General features: G+C 38.1%; 1 protein-coding gene across 1 annotated transcript in view; it reads right to left on the bottom strand.

Annotated features, from left to right (window-relative positions):
- The window catches only part of LOC149309923 (ATP-dependent translocase ABCB1-like), a 59,950-nt gene that overhangs the window by 37,676 nt on the left and 7,158 nt on the right, over window positions 1-15,116 (bottom strand). Inside the window, exons 3-9 of the mRNA XM_089533298.1 lie at window positions 14,854-14,908; window positions 13,212-13,362; window positions 10,525-10,618; window positions 6,228-6,419; window positions 5,354-5,525; window positions 4,080-4,204; window positions 3,095-3,266 (exon numbers count right to left, since the gene is read on the bottom strand). Coding sequence (XP_089389424.1) covers window positions 3,095-3,266; window positions 4,080-4,204; window positions 5,354-5,525; window positions 6,228-6,419; window positions 10,525-10,618; window positions 13,212-13,362; window positions 14,854-14,908 — 961 coding nt within the window. The remainder of the gene's footprint in view (window positions 1-3,094; window positions 3,267-4,079; window positions 4,205-5,353; window positions 5,526-6,227; window positions 6,420-10,524; window positions 10,619-13,211; window positions 13,363-14,853; window positions 14,909-15,116) is intronic.

Below are 15,116 nucleotides of genomic sequence, written 5' to 3'. Positions count from 1 at the left end.
AAAGCATTAATGGGAATGATGTGCGATAAAGACTGATGCAAAACTGATATGCTTCTGCAGGCACATGAGATAAAGTCCCTACATTAGTGACCAGAACACCATACAGAAAACATACAATACTGGTTTAAAAGGAATTGCTAACATGCTTCCAGTCAGCATTCAAGGTGCTAATGACCTCAAGCACCAAACAGCTTGGTACCCTCAGTACCTGAAGAAGTGTTTCTCCCTCTCACCCAAGAATTGAAGTCTGTTGCAAACAGTGGGTGCAATACACTGGAAGGATAGAGGAGACAGCTTTTGCTACTATGGTAGTCTGGCTATGGAATGCCCTCCCCTTAGAGGCCCAATTGTCTCCAATGTTGGCATCATTCTAGTGCCAAGTCAAAATACAGTGCTTTTTTATTATTGAAGTCTTTGAGGTCTAACTTATTTTATTGAAATGCTTTATGCTTTTAAATTATTTTAATTAGTATAAGTAGTTTTCAGTGTTATAATTTAATATATTTTTAGTCTGTCAAAATTATTTTTATTGTTTTAAATTATTTTAAACTGTTCAAACTGGTTTTATTGTAGGCAGCCCTGAGATCTTCAGATATAGGGCAGGACAGAAACATTTAAATAAAATGAATGTGTGATTATTCTGAAGTCCCAATCGCTGCATGTGATTTACTACCTACTAGCAGCCATGTTTACTCTTATACCAATAGGGCATTATGTGCAATATTTTACAACAAATGGTACTGCAACAATGCAAAAACTACACTGCAACAACACTACAAGTAGTAGGATTACTCACACCTATCTTTCCTTTTTATGCAGTACCAGGGAATGAGTATTTTAAATAAATATGGCTGACTATTCAGCAACACCTACTAGCAACTACTTTATTTATTATCCAAAAAAATGCCATGAGTGGAATATTCCAATGTACTAAATCCCACTGGAATTAATTGTATAAAACTTCAAATATTTAGTTATTGATGGGAGAAGCGTCCCACTACAAAGCCACATTTTTAAAAGTATCTTCACTTAAAATGCCCCAGTCCGAACATCAATAAGGAGACAATAACTAATGGCATTACCTGCCACCAAACAGCTTTTAAAGCAGCCTATTCCAGAAATTTTACCATATAAATCTATGCAAAGAGTCAGGCTCTGGAATGAATCTGACAGCCATTAGTACACTCATGTAGTTATGCACAAATGCTGAACCTATGATCCAATAGGCCTGAATCGAGGTTACTCAGCTGGTGAAAACAGCTAGGAGCAAGCCTTTTGCTTCTTGGGTTACCAAACCATAACCAACTAATCTATTAAATAAACAAACAAAAAACCCTAAATGTGTTATGTATGCAGCCTTACATAACTTTGTATGCCGCATGCTCTCTAAATGTGCCAATCTTTAAAAATGTTCTAATTTTTAACTCCCCCTTGCACTTTCTTCCTTTGTCTTCACTTTACTTCAGTTGCTGCAAACTGAGTTCCAAGTGCAAAAGTAACTTATTCTGAACTCATCAGCAGTGAGAGGAGGTGATGGGGCTTAATTCTTCCTCTTCCCTGTAGACTCAGGCAAAAGCAAACTGCTGCAGCTTCTCCTAGCTTGTGTGTTCTCCCACCTTGCACACACCCTGATGCTACTTGGCCACACATCTCCTGGTCTTCACCCGTGAAATATTAGACGGTATGATGTGTTAACATTAAAGTTAGAAAAGGGAGGGAGGAGGTTGAAAGCTTTGTGTGGTTCTCCCATCCCCACCCCCTCATAACCTTTTATACTATTCCAATAGGAATGCAGGAGGAGATATGGGGAGCCTCCCCAAATCATAATATACAACTTCTTTTGACTTGCCTATTCACTTCAGCCTAGTGTGGAAATTGGCAGGGTGACTGTTTTTAGACAATGCTATGCTGCACAATGAAAGGAAGCAAGTGCCCAAGTCAGGGGAAAAGCCAGGACATATTTGGAACAGCTGAACAGTTGGGAACTGAAGAAGAAAGTTCAGGCAAGGTCAAGAAAGCTGTTGACAAGTAGGCAGGGATCCAGCGAATAAACATCAAGTAAGTGCATAGACTTGGGATAGAAAAGAGAAATATAAAGGATGCATGAGAACCAGCAAGCAGGTCCTAAGATGCTCTCAAATGGAAATGCAGGAATGGCTCTTCCATATGGCAAAGCTGAACACGGTAGCAGATGCTGGAAATGTTACTTTGTGTATTATCAGAATCTCCCAGCAAGTATTGTTCACTGCCATATGGTGGATGGAGGATTCTGGGAGAGGCAGTCCATTTCCAATTTCTGGTTGGGAGCATGAATGCCAGAAAGGTATTAAAAATGACCAGTTCCAAGCATATAATATACATCAGGAAAATATCCTCCCTTGCAAGACCGACTGCAGTAGTGGCTGTCACAACTGTTCATTTTATAAGAAAAAGCAAATAGTCCTTCTGGATTGAGTCAAAGGAAAATCTGATCTTGTTTGCTGTTTGCTGGTTTGCCTGTGGATGACCTGATGCTTCTTGGAACTTATGCAGTTCCTAACATATGTGTCTTGAGAGCATATGTTAGGAACTGCATCGCAAATAGGATGGAAATATTATAATCCCCCACTTTGTCTGTCCCCAGATAGAAAATTAGAATGAAATGGCATATTTGAAGATGGAGTTTCCATTTAATCATCTTGGTTAGCAACATACTTTGGAAAAGTGACTATTTTGGACTATAGGTCCCAGAATCAACCCAGCCAACATGGCCAGTAGCCATGGTGACTGGAAGGATTCTGAAATAGTACAAAAAAGTTATGTATGTTCTGTTATTTGCCATGAACAAATTATCTTCTATAAATTGGTCTGATTTCTTATAACTTATTTATGCTTCATATAAGGAGGTACGTTTATTTTGTCTGTCTTGCCAACTACTTTGAGTCTTACATAGGAGAGCATCCCAGAGATAATTCATGGTTTCACATATGCAAATTTCTTTAACAATTCCATTTTGCATCCTGTATACCCATTCATCTTTATTTATTCTGAGTAATGCTTAATTTGGTCATTAAAGATGGAAAAGGACTATGTAAAACTGTTCACCATCACTTACTGTAAGGACTTCCCCAATACTGTATCCTTCATCAAGTATCAAAGTAGTTCCATACCAGAAAGCCAATGCATATGATGCATATATCAACAAGAAAGCAATTCCTATGGAAATGTTGGCCGTAATAGCCTTTTTTATTCCTATGTTTTTAGCCTCTTCTAAATTTTTATGATACCTGAAGGAAGAACAGCAAACGGTGAATTGTATAATTAGCAGTGGATAACAAAATGCATATATCTTAGTTTCAATTACTCATTTTTGCTAACTTTTCTTAAGGGGGGGGGGAATCCTTTCTGACCATTTGCATGTCTTTTTTAATGTAACTCTTTTGAGACAAAAACCAAGTTCTCCCAATATTTTTAAAGCACACAAAGGACTATTAGTTTTTCAACAGAAATTTATGTAATTAATTCAGTCCCAATAAAATCTTTTGTTTTAAACTGGAGGAGGCTTGCTTCATAAGAGGCTATGATTTGAAGCAAATTCCTTCTTGTTTTAGGTTTTAAAGAACAAACAGTATTATTTTGGGGAGTCATAATGGATGGAGGCTACATGGTCCTTAGAGTCTATATGCTGACTAGCCAGATATAACCCTATAAACCAGTGGTCCCCAAACAGTGCCTTTTAATAGATTTTGGACTTCATCTCCCAGAAGCCTCAGCCATGTTGTCCAATAGTCTGGGATTCTGGGAGCTGAAGTCCAAAATTCCCTTAAAGAACACAGTTCGAGGACCACTGCTATAAATAGTAAAGAAAGATTGTGAAGTATGCCCAATTTCAAATCTATTCAACTCCATTTCTTTTCAAGTAAGGAATCAGTGATATTTTATGAAAAATATTTCTTTTCAGGTATTATGGTTAATGATACCAGAAGTTATTTGCAATCAATTTTATTGATGAGGGATTGTTTGTTGTTGTTATTTTCTATCAAGCTGGCATCAGTGCCTGGGTAAAAATATCAACCAGAGGTAACAAAATAGTCCCTTACCTCTGAATTTCTTTTTTCTCCCCTCCAAAGGCAATCACTGTCCTAATTGCTGTGAGAACCTCCTCAGCAACTGATCCAGCTTTGGCATATGCAGCAAGCTCCTTGTTGGTGAAAGCAGTAAGGACCTGTGAAAGAAAAAGGGGTCAGTCCCAGGTCTGGTCCAAGACATTTGGATGCCTGAGAGGGACAGAGCAGCAAAAGGAATCTCTCTCTCCCAACTCCAAAGACAAGCTACATAGTACTCTGTTCCAATCAGCTTGCTTGGACATCTGAGCCAGAAGATAGTTCTTGCCCTTTTTCGTAGTAATAAGGCAATTACAAATAAGTAACTAACAATATGCTGTCCTGTCACAACACTCAACATTTACAGCCAAGGTGGCCACAGGCAACAGTAGGGCAGGCCTTGATCCATTCCACTGCTCAGGATAATTCTATACAAGATGAGTCACCTGCTTTTCCCTTAGCTACACTTCTCTACTGAAAAACAAAGCACACACATGGCAAAGAATAAGAAGGGGCAAAAACAATCCCAGAGTCCAGATGTGGCCTCCCTGAAATGCAATTTTGATGGCCCTCTGAGTTTTAAAGTCACCTTTTAAATAGGTAGATTCCAACATTTAACACTGCAAATTACCTGGTTCACACACACACACACACACACACACACACGCCAAACAGGAAGTAGACTTGCATCCATTTTTCTGTGACTGCATCTGGGGAAAAATTTTTTGTGGTTCCCCCCAAACTCCTAGAGTTGTCCACCCCAGCAAAGAAACTCCTGCCAAAACCCAAGCATCATGCTATGTCCTTGAGACACAGCAAATTAGATTTCACAGCAATTATGTGCAAATGGACTGATGCATTTAAAGCTATTAAGAAGTGTTAATGAACCAGGGGCCACCAACAAACAGACCATGTCTCAGCCTTCCTCAACAACTTTGTAACCTCTAGCTTGTCTTGGATTTTAATTTCACAGCCCCCAAACTTTCCCCCATTCAGACAACCTCTCTTGGATTTCAGAGCTTACCTTGGGTTGAATCCAAATTTAGTCACACTGAAATCATTTATATTAGTGGGACTGAATAATAACTTATTTAATGGGACTTAATAATGACTCTACTAGCTATGTCTAAGTCTGCATTCACCAAATTAGTGATACCTATGACACAGATGAAGCCGTTAGAGTTCACTTCTACACAATCTGTAATGGCATTTTTAAAACAAGCAACATACATACATACACTCACATTTCAGTAAAATTATACAGTACCTACCTTTGCCCAGGCTGCAGCTGAGAGTCCCAGAACAGGACTGATGGCAAGTATTACAAGAGTCAGTTTCCATCCTTTAATGAATCCAATTACAAATCCTGCTAGAAATGAAGATACTCCCTGGATTAGCATTGCAATCTTATCACCAATTCCTTCATTGATTTTGGAGACATCACTAGAAATTATTAAAGGTAAACTAGTTAGGTTAAAATGTCAGAGACAAATTCCTAATCTCTATCAATAGATATTCTTATGTGTATAAACACAACATGTTTTGAACATATACCTCATATATACCACAAACAAGACTGCAACTTCCAGCATTCCTCATCATTGGCTATGGTGCCATGGGCTACTAGAAGCTGCAGTCCAACAGCATGTGGAAGGCCACATTATTCCCACATCAACAGTGTCAAAAATAAGTTATGTGCTTTCAATGAAACAAGGAGACATTTACTTTGTTCTCACACTCCTTATTTCTTGCCAAGCCATTTAGATCTATAGTAACATAGTGTAATTGTAAGGCAAAAGAGCACAAAATCTGTAGAGACTTTTGAGATCTTAAATTCTCTTCGTTAAGATCTATGTTAGAAAATTTGGGGGATGGGGATAAACTTGATGTTGCAATTATATCTGCATGATGTCTTGATATGGAATAGAGGATGAATAAAAAGAAAGACTTATCTTTGCAACCCTGTGCCTTCCTCATGGTTATTCAGCTTCACTACTTCACTACTTCACTGCTTTAAAGCTCCAATGATTAAACAGTTTCAATACACAAGTACTTTTGATTTTTAATAAAGCTAGGATCCAAAGTTAAAACAATGTTCTCTGTTAAAGAAAATGAATTAAACAAGGATGTGCACTATATACTTACTCTATAAGTCGAGTATTTAGTTCCCCAACATCATTGATATCAAACCACCCAATTTCTTGTCGCATGATAGCATGGAAAAAATTCAGTCTAATTCGCTTGACCTGGCGGCCAGCTGCAAGCGTCCAACATGCAACGTGTGCATAGGCAGCAATAAGAACAGCAGCGCCTATTCCTGAATAATAGTATGCATATCTGAAAGCACAACATTGTAGAGGCAAATTCAAGCAAAGCTTCTGAGTTGTTTCATAGCATTAGAAATATGTACAGTATTAGTTTCAGGGTGAAATTACTGTATATTTGTCAGAAATGTATTCAACAACAGGTCCAGCAAATAATAGCTCTTTCAGACAAAGTTAGAGGAATCTTGTGGGATCCAATTAAAGATGTAAATAGCCCACCATCTTTGTTTCCTACAGTGGCCAAACCAGACACTTATGGGAAACCTAAAGCAAAACATAATGGGAAAAGCCCCATCCTAGCTGTTGCTTCCAGCAATGGGTATTTAAAGGCATGCAGCCTCTCATTTTGGAAGTAGCATATAGCCATCATGACTTGTAGCCATGTCTTATAATCCAAAAATGAGGCCAACATCTACACTGTTACTCACTGCCACATTTGGACATATCAGATTCAACTGTACAACTATGTACTGTGTGATGCAATATTTCCTCTTGTCTGTCCTGAATATTCTGTTATTTAGCTTCAGTAGATTATCTCAAGTTTCAGTACGATTTGCAAGATAATTTTACCTCTCTTTGCCCATTTTCTCTGTAGAAAGAACAATTTTATAAATTGCATGTTCCCCTGAGTAAAGGCAGTGTCTGATTTAGCACTCAAAATAGCTCAGAATTGGCTACTGAAAGGTTGTTTTGAGACAGAGATGTAAACACAGAAGATGAGTCTAGAGTCAAGAGAAATGTGGGAAGACCCAACCCTGAACACAGGAAAGAAGAGGTACTTTGAGGGGGTTAGTGCTGGACATCCTAGTCATCAGGCTCTAAGCCTATGGTGGAGAAAGTTTCAGCCCACTTGTGTGTGGCCCCAAGCTTGATTTTTTGCAGCCTTGGAAGCCCCACCAGATTTCCTCAAAGTCCCCTGAAACCACTGTTGTAAAATTTTTTGCAGGCTAATTTTTAGGCAATTTCCCCCTGAAAATGGTCTCAAATGCACCAAAACCACCTGGAAATTCAACAACTTAACTTGTCCAACTCCACCCCCCTCCAGAATCCTCCTGTGAAGCAAGAAACCAAGCAAGCCTGGGTAGAATATGCCAGTCACAGTTCATGGAAAGCTGGGAAGTTGGCTGTGAGGGAAAAGATATAACCTAGAAGCTAGTTGGTAAAAGATTTAGGACCAGTCAGAAATAAGAGTTTGAGCCAGTTAGAAAGAAAGGAGAGAATGAGATCTGAATAAGGGTTTTGAGAAGTGAGAGTATGCATGCAAAGAGTTCAGGGAGAAGGGTTCTTTGTCTGAAACTGAGATGTCACTGACTTCTGAGGATCAATGTTTATACAATAAGTCTCCACTGTTTTTATTTTCTGCTTCTCTGTTTGAATATATTGGTTTAATAATTCACAAGGAAACCAGCCACACCTTATCATATTGAATCCACAGATCAACACGGTCACTTCTCCAGTAATGGTCTCCCTGATGCCCAAGCATCAAAACTGTGGGATCATTCTGGACAGGGATTCCATCACACTTCCAAACTGCACACACACAAAAACAGCCCAAATCAGCTGAAAATGGCAACCAGAAGTGACACCCAGCACTTCTAATATGCCTTGATGCACAATTTCACACTCTGAGAGTAGCACTTTGAACTCAGTTTGCAACAACAGAAGCAAGCCATGGACAAAGAGAAAAGTGGGAGGAGATGAGAGAAACAGGGATATTTCAAAGGCAGCTGAAAAAAAATGGGATAGCAGAAGTTTAATCAGGATGGTTCCTCCCAAAGTGGGATGGCTGGAGGATATGAGACCTTGAAAAACAGAAATAAGTGACAAATAAACTTAATGCATAACAGTCGGAATCCCTTTAAAAAAAATCGGGGGGACATGCTTGTGAAGTGTTTGCTTTCCCTTTCATTACAGGAAACAACTGATAATGTTTCCAATGATACATTGATTTTAGAAACAGGCAAGCTTGGACATGTTTTTCTTCCAGGATGTATACTGCCCTTTCATATGTAAGCATGGGTTGGGTTTTCAAAAGACCAAAGTCTAAACTGTCTAGAAACACTGTGTTACATTAGACTGCTATTTTTTATACAGATGACACCAAAGACCTTGAAGAGAGAAAGATAACAGCATGTACAGTGAACAAGGAAAACTAAGATGGAATAATCATTTTAAAAAAGGGTTAGTGAAACAAAGGTTCGTAACAGGTACAAGCTGACAATCCCCAACCAGATTTTAATTATTTATGGTGTCTTAGCTGGCTGACATGTTTGTGTGTATATGTGCTTTCAAGACACCCATCAACGTATGGCGACCCCATTAATTTCACAAGGTTTTCTTAGGCAAGGAATACTCAGAGATGGTTTTGCCAGTTTGTTATTGTTGTATGCCTTCATGTAACAACTGCCTGGTGGTGAAGTGGTTAAATGCCAGTACCGCAGCCACAACATTGTATTTTCAATCCTAGAGGAGGACTTCTAGGTCCACTCAGCCTTCCATCCTTTTGTAGATTGGTAAAATTAGTACCCAGCTTGTTGGGGGAAATTGGCTTACAGATTGTAAACCGCTTAGGGAGTTCTAGTTCACTGATAAGCAGTGTAGAAATGTACTTGCTACTGCTGTTCTTATTATGGAAACATTATCACGTGGTTTTCTTGATAGAATTTGTTCAGGAGAGTTTGATCTTGCCTTCTTCTGAAGCTGTGTTACTTGCCCAAAGCCTCTAATAGTGGGTTTCCATGGCAGAGCAGGGATTCAAGCCCTGGCCTCCGAGTCTCCAGGTCCAATGTTCAAACCATTATATTGCACTGACTCTTTGCCAGTTCTTTCCTCTGAAATATAGCCTGAAGCCCTTGATATTCACTGGCGGTCTACCAGGCAAATAGTAATTAGGGTTAACTCTATTCATCTCCCAAGATCAGATGGGTATTTTAGGGTATTAGCCATTCAGGGAAAAAAATCCCCCAGGCAGAAGCTCCACATAATCATCTTAATGAACCTACAAATTCTTTCTCTTTCTTTATTTCACATCTCACTTGGAGTGAATCACAGCATAAACTAAAACAAAATACAACTAAAAATCAGTTTATAAAATGTTTTTAAAACAATGACAGTAAATAAAATAACTTATTAAAATACCAAAAGGGAACAATAAGCATTAAAGTATAGCATCAAGGTATCTCTCTGGACAACCAATTAATGGCCAAAAACCTGTTTAAATAATAAAGTCTTTAATTTTAAAAAAACGCTGTTACAATATGGTTGTCATGAACTATGCCAACAGGCAGAGTGAGGCAAACTGTCTGAGATGGCAGAACATGCAATAAACTGAAGATGAACTACAATGATAGCAAACCCCTAAGCTGCACAGGCATTTCTGTCCCTGGAGAGCATAGCAGGGCTTGTTAAATGAGTTCTTCACTGCCCCCTATACTAGCCTTCTGCCTCAGGTGTGGTGGATGTAGTCCCAAGGGACAGCTCAGCTGGTTTCTTCATGTGTAATATGGAGTGAAGACATCATTTCATCCTTGTCTTAGGCAGCAAAATTTCTTTGCTTGCCCCTGCATGTGTGGCACTGACATAGCAGAACTAAAGCACAACCATGTAGGCATAGATCTTGGAAATGCAGGCATAAAGTCCCAGCACCTTTATTAAATTCATTATGATATCTTGGTGGACAGCTAATGCGGTTTAGTGGTTTGAATGCTGGATTGACTTTGGAGATCAGGATTTGAATCTCTGCTCAGCCATGGAAAACTACTGGGTGACCCTTTCAGCCTCAGAGGAAGACAAACGACAAACTCCCTTCTGAACAAGTCTTACCAAGAAAAACCTGTGATAGGTTTGCCTTAGGATCATCAAAAGTTGGAAACTACTTTAGGCATGCATCAGCAACAATGATATCTTGGCACTCATTAAATGCTATCTCGTTAGCTTTCAAACTCATGCAGTGTAGTTAGGATGCAACATCTTAATACATACTTCACCTAGGTTTATACCTACTTACTTTTATTAATGAATTAAATGCTTGGTTTTTCAAGCAATATGAAAGACTCAATTACTATGTAAAATAAAAACACAGAAACTAGTCAAGACTCAAGAGGGAAAAAAATCTTTACCTTTCCATTTGTTCCTGTAATTGTTTACCAATATTTTGATATATAAGATCAGAGGAAATGTTACCCAAGGAGGCATTATCAAAAGAAATATTACCTATACAGAAAAAAAAGAGTTATTGTAATAACAGTTAAAGGCAATATGACTAACCAGATATTGGATGGGATACAAATATTTTAATAAACAAATATAACTATTTAAAAAATAAATAGCACTTTTTGCTTAAATAATAACATCCCTTTTTGTATGGTGTTGGTGTAGTCTATAGCAGCATCTGTCTCCCTTCCATGTTACTCCCTGATCAGAGCCACACTTCCTGATATTTAGCTATTAGCATCTTAGAAAAGGGCACAGAAGATCCAGTTATGTCCCTTGTTCATAGCTAGACACCCTTCTCTTGAAATTGCTTTCTACACCTTGCTTTTCATAATGTAAAATGTCTTGTTTTATCTCCAGTTCAAGTTAAATGCATTCATGCACACTGGATCCTTTCCTCCAAAAAAGAAAGAAAGAAAGAAAGAAAATAATCCAAACTTTTTATATACTTCCATTTACCCATAACTATTTCCTTCTACTAACTTATCAGGGTCATTATTTCTAATATTGCAAAAATCAAGACATTTTCAAATGCCATACTGGCACCTTTGTCACCCCATTTCATATCCTTTTTTCTTGAAACCAAGGCCACATGGTCTCAGAATAAAGTGATAATTTTAATCAAAATCCAAAATCTACAGAACAGTGATTTTCTGGACCAACTAACATCACCACTTTTCTTCTCATCACCTCTTTTCATCATCACTCATGACTCTAACATCATTATTTTCTTGTTTGCTATGATTTTTAACATATTTGCCTGATGAAAAAGCCAGTGAAGATCTGAAAGCTTGCATGATGTATTTTGTGCTTTTCAGTTGGCCCCATAAAGTTATTGCTGTTCTGTGGATTTTAAATTCAGTTCTATTGCCAACACAGCTTCACTGAATATTTAAATCAAAGAACTGTATAATCACCTTGACAGCTGACCAGTTACTAAAACATAAAGTGTTAAAATAAGGCTGGAAGGTACATTATGTAACTGGGATCAGTTAAAGGAAACATACAACATCCTTGTTGAAACAGCTTCACTGACTACTAGTTCATTTCAGGGCACAATTCAAAGTGCTACTTATGACCTGAAATTTTAAAATTGCATTTAACTTTTTTATTATGTTTATTATGTTTTTAGTTAATTTTATTTTTAGTGTTTTAACCTGCCTTGGGTCCCATGTGGGAAGGTGGACAGTATATATAACCAACCAACCAACCAATCATGGTGAAACATAAGAATTACTTGGATTAATTCTTATGCCGTGATAGATACAAGTCCTGTGGATCTGATGTTGGCTTCTGCTTTTCTGATTATAATAGATATTTTCACAGTTTGTACAGTCCAAGGAAAGGGGCAGGAACCTTGGAGGAGCAAGTCCCAGTGTGTATGCTTGGCCCTTTATGTCTTCTAAAGGTGTGCATTTTGGACTATGAGTTGGTCTTATATGAAGAAGGTTTACCATTTTCCAGAATGCCTGTGTGGCCAGTACAAATTTTACTGACTTGCTTCTGTTAAATACATGTTATGCTTAATTTGTGTGCTTTAAGACAATCAGTTTGGGAATTGTAGCCCTATAGGATGCCTTGTAGCTAACCCAATGTGCAGCTTATCACCATAATTACTTGTTGCCTTAAACTGAACATTTTAGGTTTGGCATATATTCCCTTAGGTTAGGGTAAGCATGCTTTTATTTCCGTACTCTGGTGCAATAAGTTTTCATTCCATATTTTGTTGGTTCTGTGTACATCTATATCTTAAACATGGTTGCAACCATGTGTACCTTCTATTATGCTATTTTGCCATGTAAGGTTTAGTCAGTAATGCAATTGTGTGTTCACAGAAATCAAATGTGTTAGCAGACTGCCTAACCTCAGTTAGTTGCTGGTACTGCAAGAGGTCCCTCTGCCTGATAAACTGTGCTGCTTAAGTTGTTCAAGACTGCATTTTTAACATTGACCCCCCACACACACACACACGCTTATTAGATAGAGAAGCAGAATGGCATTGTTAGGATGCCACTGGATCTAACAAAATGGATTCTATAAGTACACAGCATACCTATTCAGAACAATCCTGCTCTCATTCTGACACAGCTTGGATACATTACCTTTTGAGACTACAACTCCAAAAATCCTTTTGCTAGCAAGGCCTCTGGCTAAGGAATTCATGGAGCTGTAGTTTAAAAAGTTATTTTTCCAAAATCTACATAAGCACATGATGCTATCTGGCTGGAAAAGATTAACAATTCCTAAGTCCCTTGTCACCCTCCTGAGTTAAAGGATTTCATTAATTGCCCTCTTCTTTAGGACATCTCCCCCTTCTGTGAACCTCTCCTCCATCTGGGTACCTAGGTGGCTTCTATCAATCACACACACATCCCAAATGTAAGAAACATAGGCAGATGGACCCCTTCCATCTGCTCCCCCACCCATTAACGACTTCACCCCCACCCCATCTCCTATTGCTTTGTTTAGTATCTACCCTAATAAAGAGTTCTAAAGAGCACAGAAGCTTGCACAATATAAATTGGCTTTGTAAAAGTATTGTACTAATATGGATTTTACCATATTTATTTATTTAGGAAATGATAGCTCTCACCTAAAGGTGGAAAAGGGCGTCCTGAATCCACAAAACTGTCTGTCATATCTCCAAAAACAATCATCATAATTGGAAGGGCAGATCCATGAAGGGCTGCCAAAAAGGTGCCCAATACCATTAATAATCTGTCGCGCCAGTCAGCATAGCGAAACTGAAAATCAGAAATCCATATGTGAAAAGGCTTTTCTCCATTAAAATATATTTATCTGTATACATCACACCATAAACTATGGAATTAGGTATTATACAGCTAGCAAGAATTTTTCCACTGTATTTAACTTTTTTTGGTTCTAAGTTAAGCAAGGTTTACAGCCCATTTATGACGTCCTTCACAGAGCTCAGACATATTATACTAAATAATATTAACCATTAAGCTTTGTTAAAGTAATACTCTTTGAGATCAAGAAAATATTTCAGTATCTAGAAAAATATGTGAAAAAAGTTTTTTTCTTTTTCTAAATCAGAGGAATGTAACAAATGTGTATAGATCGTGTATGCATAAGATTGTTTAGTGTGTTTAAATGTTGTTTGTGGATTTGTGGTCACTAATGTTTAATGATTTTAAATGTGTTTTTCTATGTGTTTTTAGTGTCTGTCTGTGTGTGTGTGTGTAAGAAAGGGGATATACAGCCTACTTGGCCTTTTCCTCAGGCAGCAAAACAGCAGCAAAACTAAACAATGAAAATAAAAAATATTGGGGCAGCTCTGACAGCTAAGTTGCCTGTAGCATGTGTTCCATAGCACAAAGGTAAATGTACTGTGCATTCATCCACCTCCTCACCCTTCCAAAAAGTCCATGCTTTTGAGACAGAGGTGAGGGCTGCTATTTTCTAGAATGGCACTGTTCTAGCAAATTGGCACTACTTTCAGTTCAAGAGGGGAGCCTTTTTTTATTCCTTGCAATCACCTACATGCTCTCCCACTGCTATATAAAGAGTAGAAAAGCAAGAAGGCACTGGCAGATGTACACTTTAAAAAAAAATAAATTTTCAGTGGTTCCCAAACTTTGGTCCCTCAGAAGATTTGGAATTCACCTCTGAGAATGCCTGACCATCAGCCAAGCTGGATGGGACTTAAGTCCAAAACCCCTGGAGGACCAAAGTTGGGAACCACTGTTCTACATGCTCCCATTGCTTGCTGCTGTTCTCTCCCAGTACAGAACAAACACATGAAAATGTTATGAATAATACTAGGGCTCTGGTAGTCAGCAGGGCTTTCCTCCAACACACACACACACTCAAGAATGGGTCTCAGCAGCAGTGTTGCCAACAAGCCTTGCAGATATTCCCCAAAATGTTTTACCAAAATCCAAAATCCCCGGAATTCCTCGGTATTTATTATTATTATTCAGTCAAAAGCACCGGAAAGAAATTAATTAAGTTCTCTGGATTCCGGGGAATTCCCCAGAAATTGGCAACACTGCTCAGCAGATACCTAGAAACAGCTATAGTGTATGTTCTGTGTTACAATCCCAGGACAAATAATATTTCTACTGGTATTGATACTATGGCCTGATGTTGAAACTAAAAAACTGTGAAACATCTGCACCACTGTTAAAGACCATCAACATTACTTCTGCATGAGGCTGAAATGTAATAATTATATTAATTACTTTTCCAGACACACATGGAACAAAACTCACCATTGTAAATGGGCTGACCATTTTAGGCTTTTCTTTGTTTTTCTTTCCTTTACAGCTAAATAATACATAAGGAGATTTTTGAGATTTTAAAAGAGAGAGAAATAAAGTTAATAAATAAAAAAAAAAGCAGAAACACAATTTATATGAAAAGCTGAAAACATAGAGCACAAATTGAAAAGCAAGTTTAATTAATTTTGCAAACATTTCTGAAGATTCCATTTCCATTTTCTTGTTCTTTCTCTTCCTCCGTCCCTCTCAATCTT

This window comes from Sceloporus occidentalis, unplaced genomic scaffold (assembly GCF_023333645.1).
Source record: "Sceloporus occidentalis isolate IW3139 unplaced genomic scaffold, rSceOcc1.0.p SCAF_7, whole genome shotgun sequence".
Classification (NCBI taxonomy): Eukaryota; Metazoa; Chordata; class Lepidosauria; order Squamata; family Phrynosomatidae; genus Sceloporus; species Sceloporus occidentalis.
Note: the sequence above shows the minus strand (reverse complement) of the source record. Positions and strands in the feature narration are given on the sequence as shown.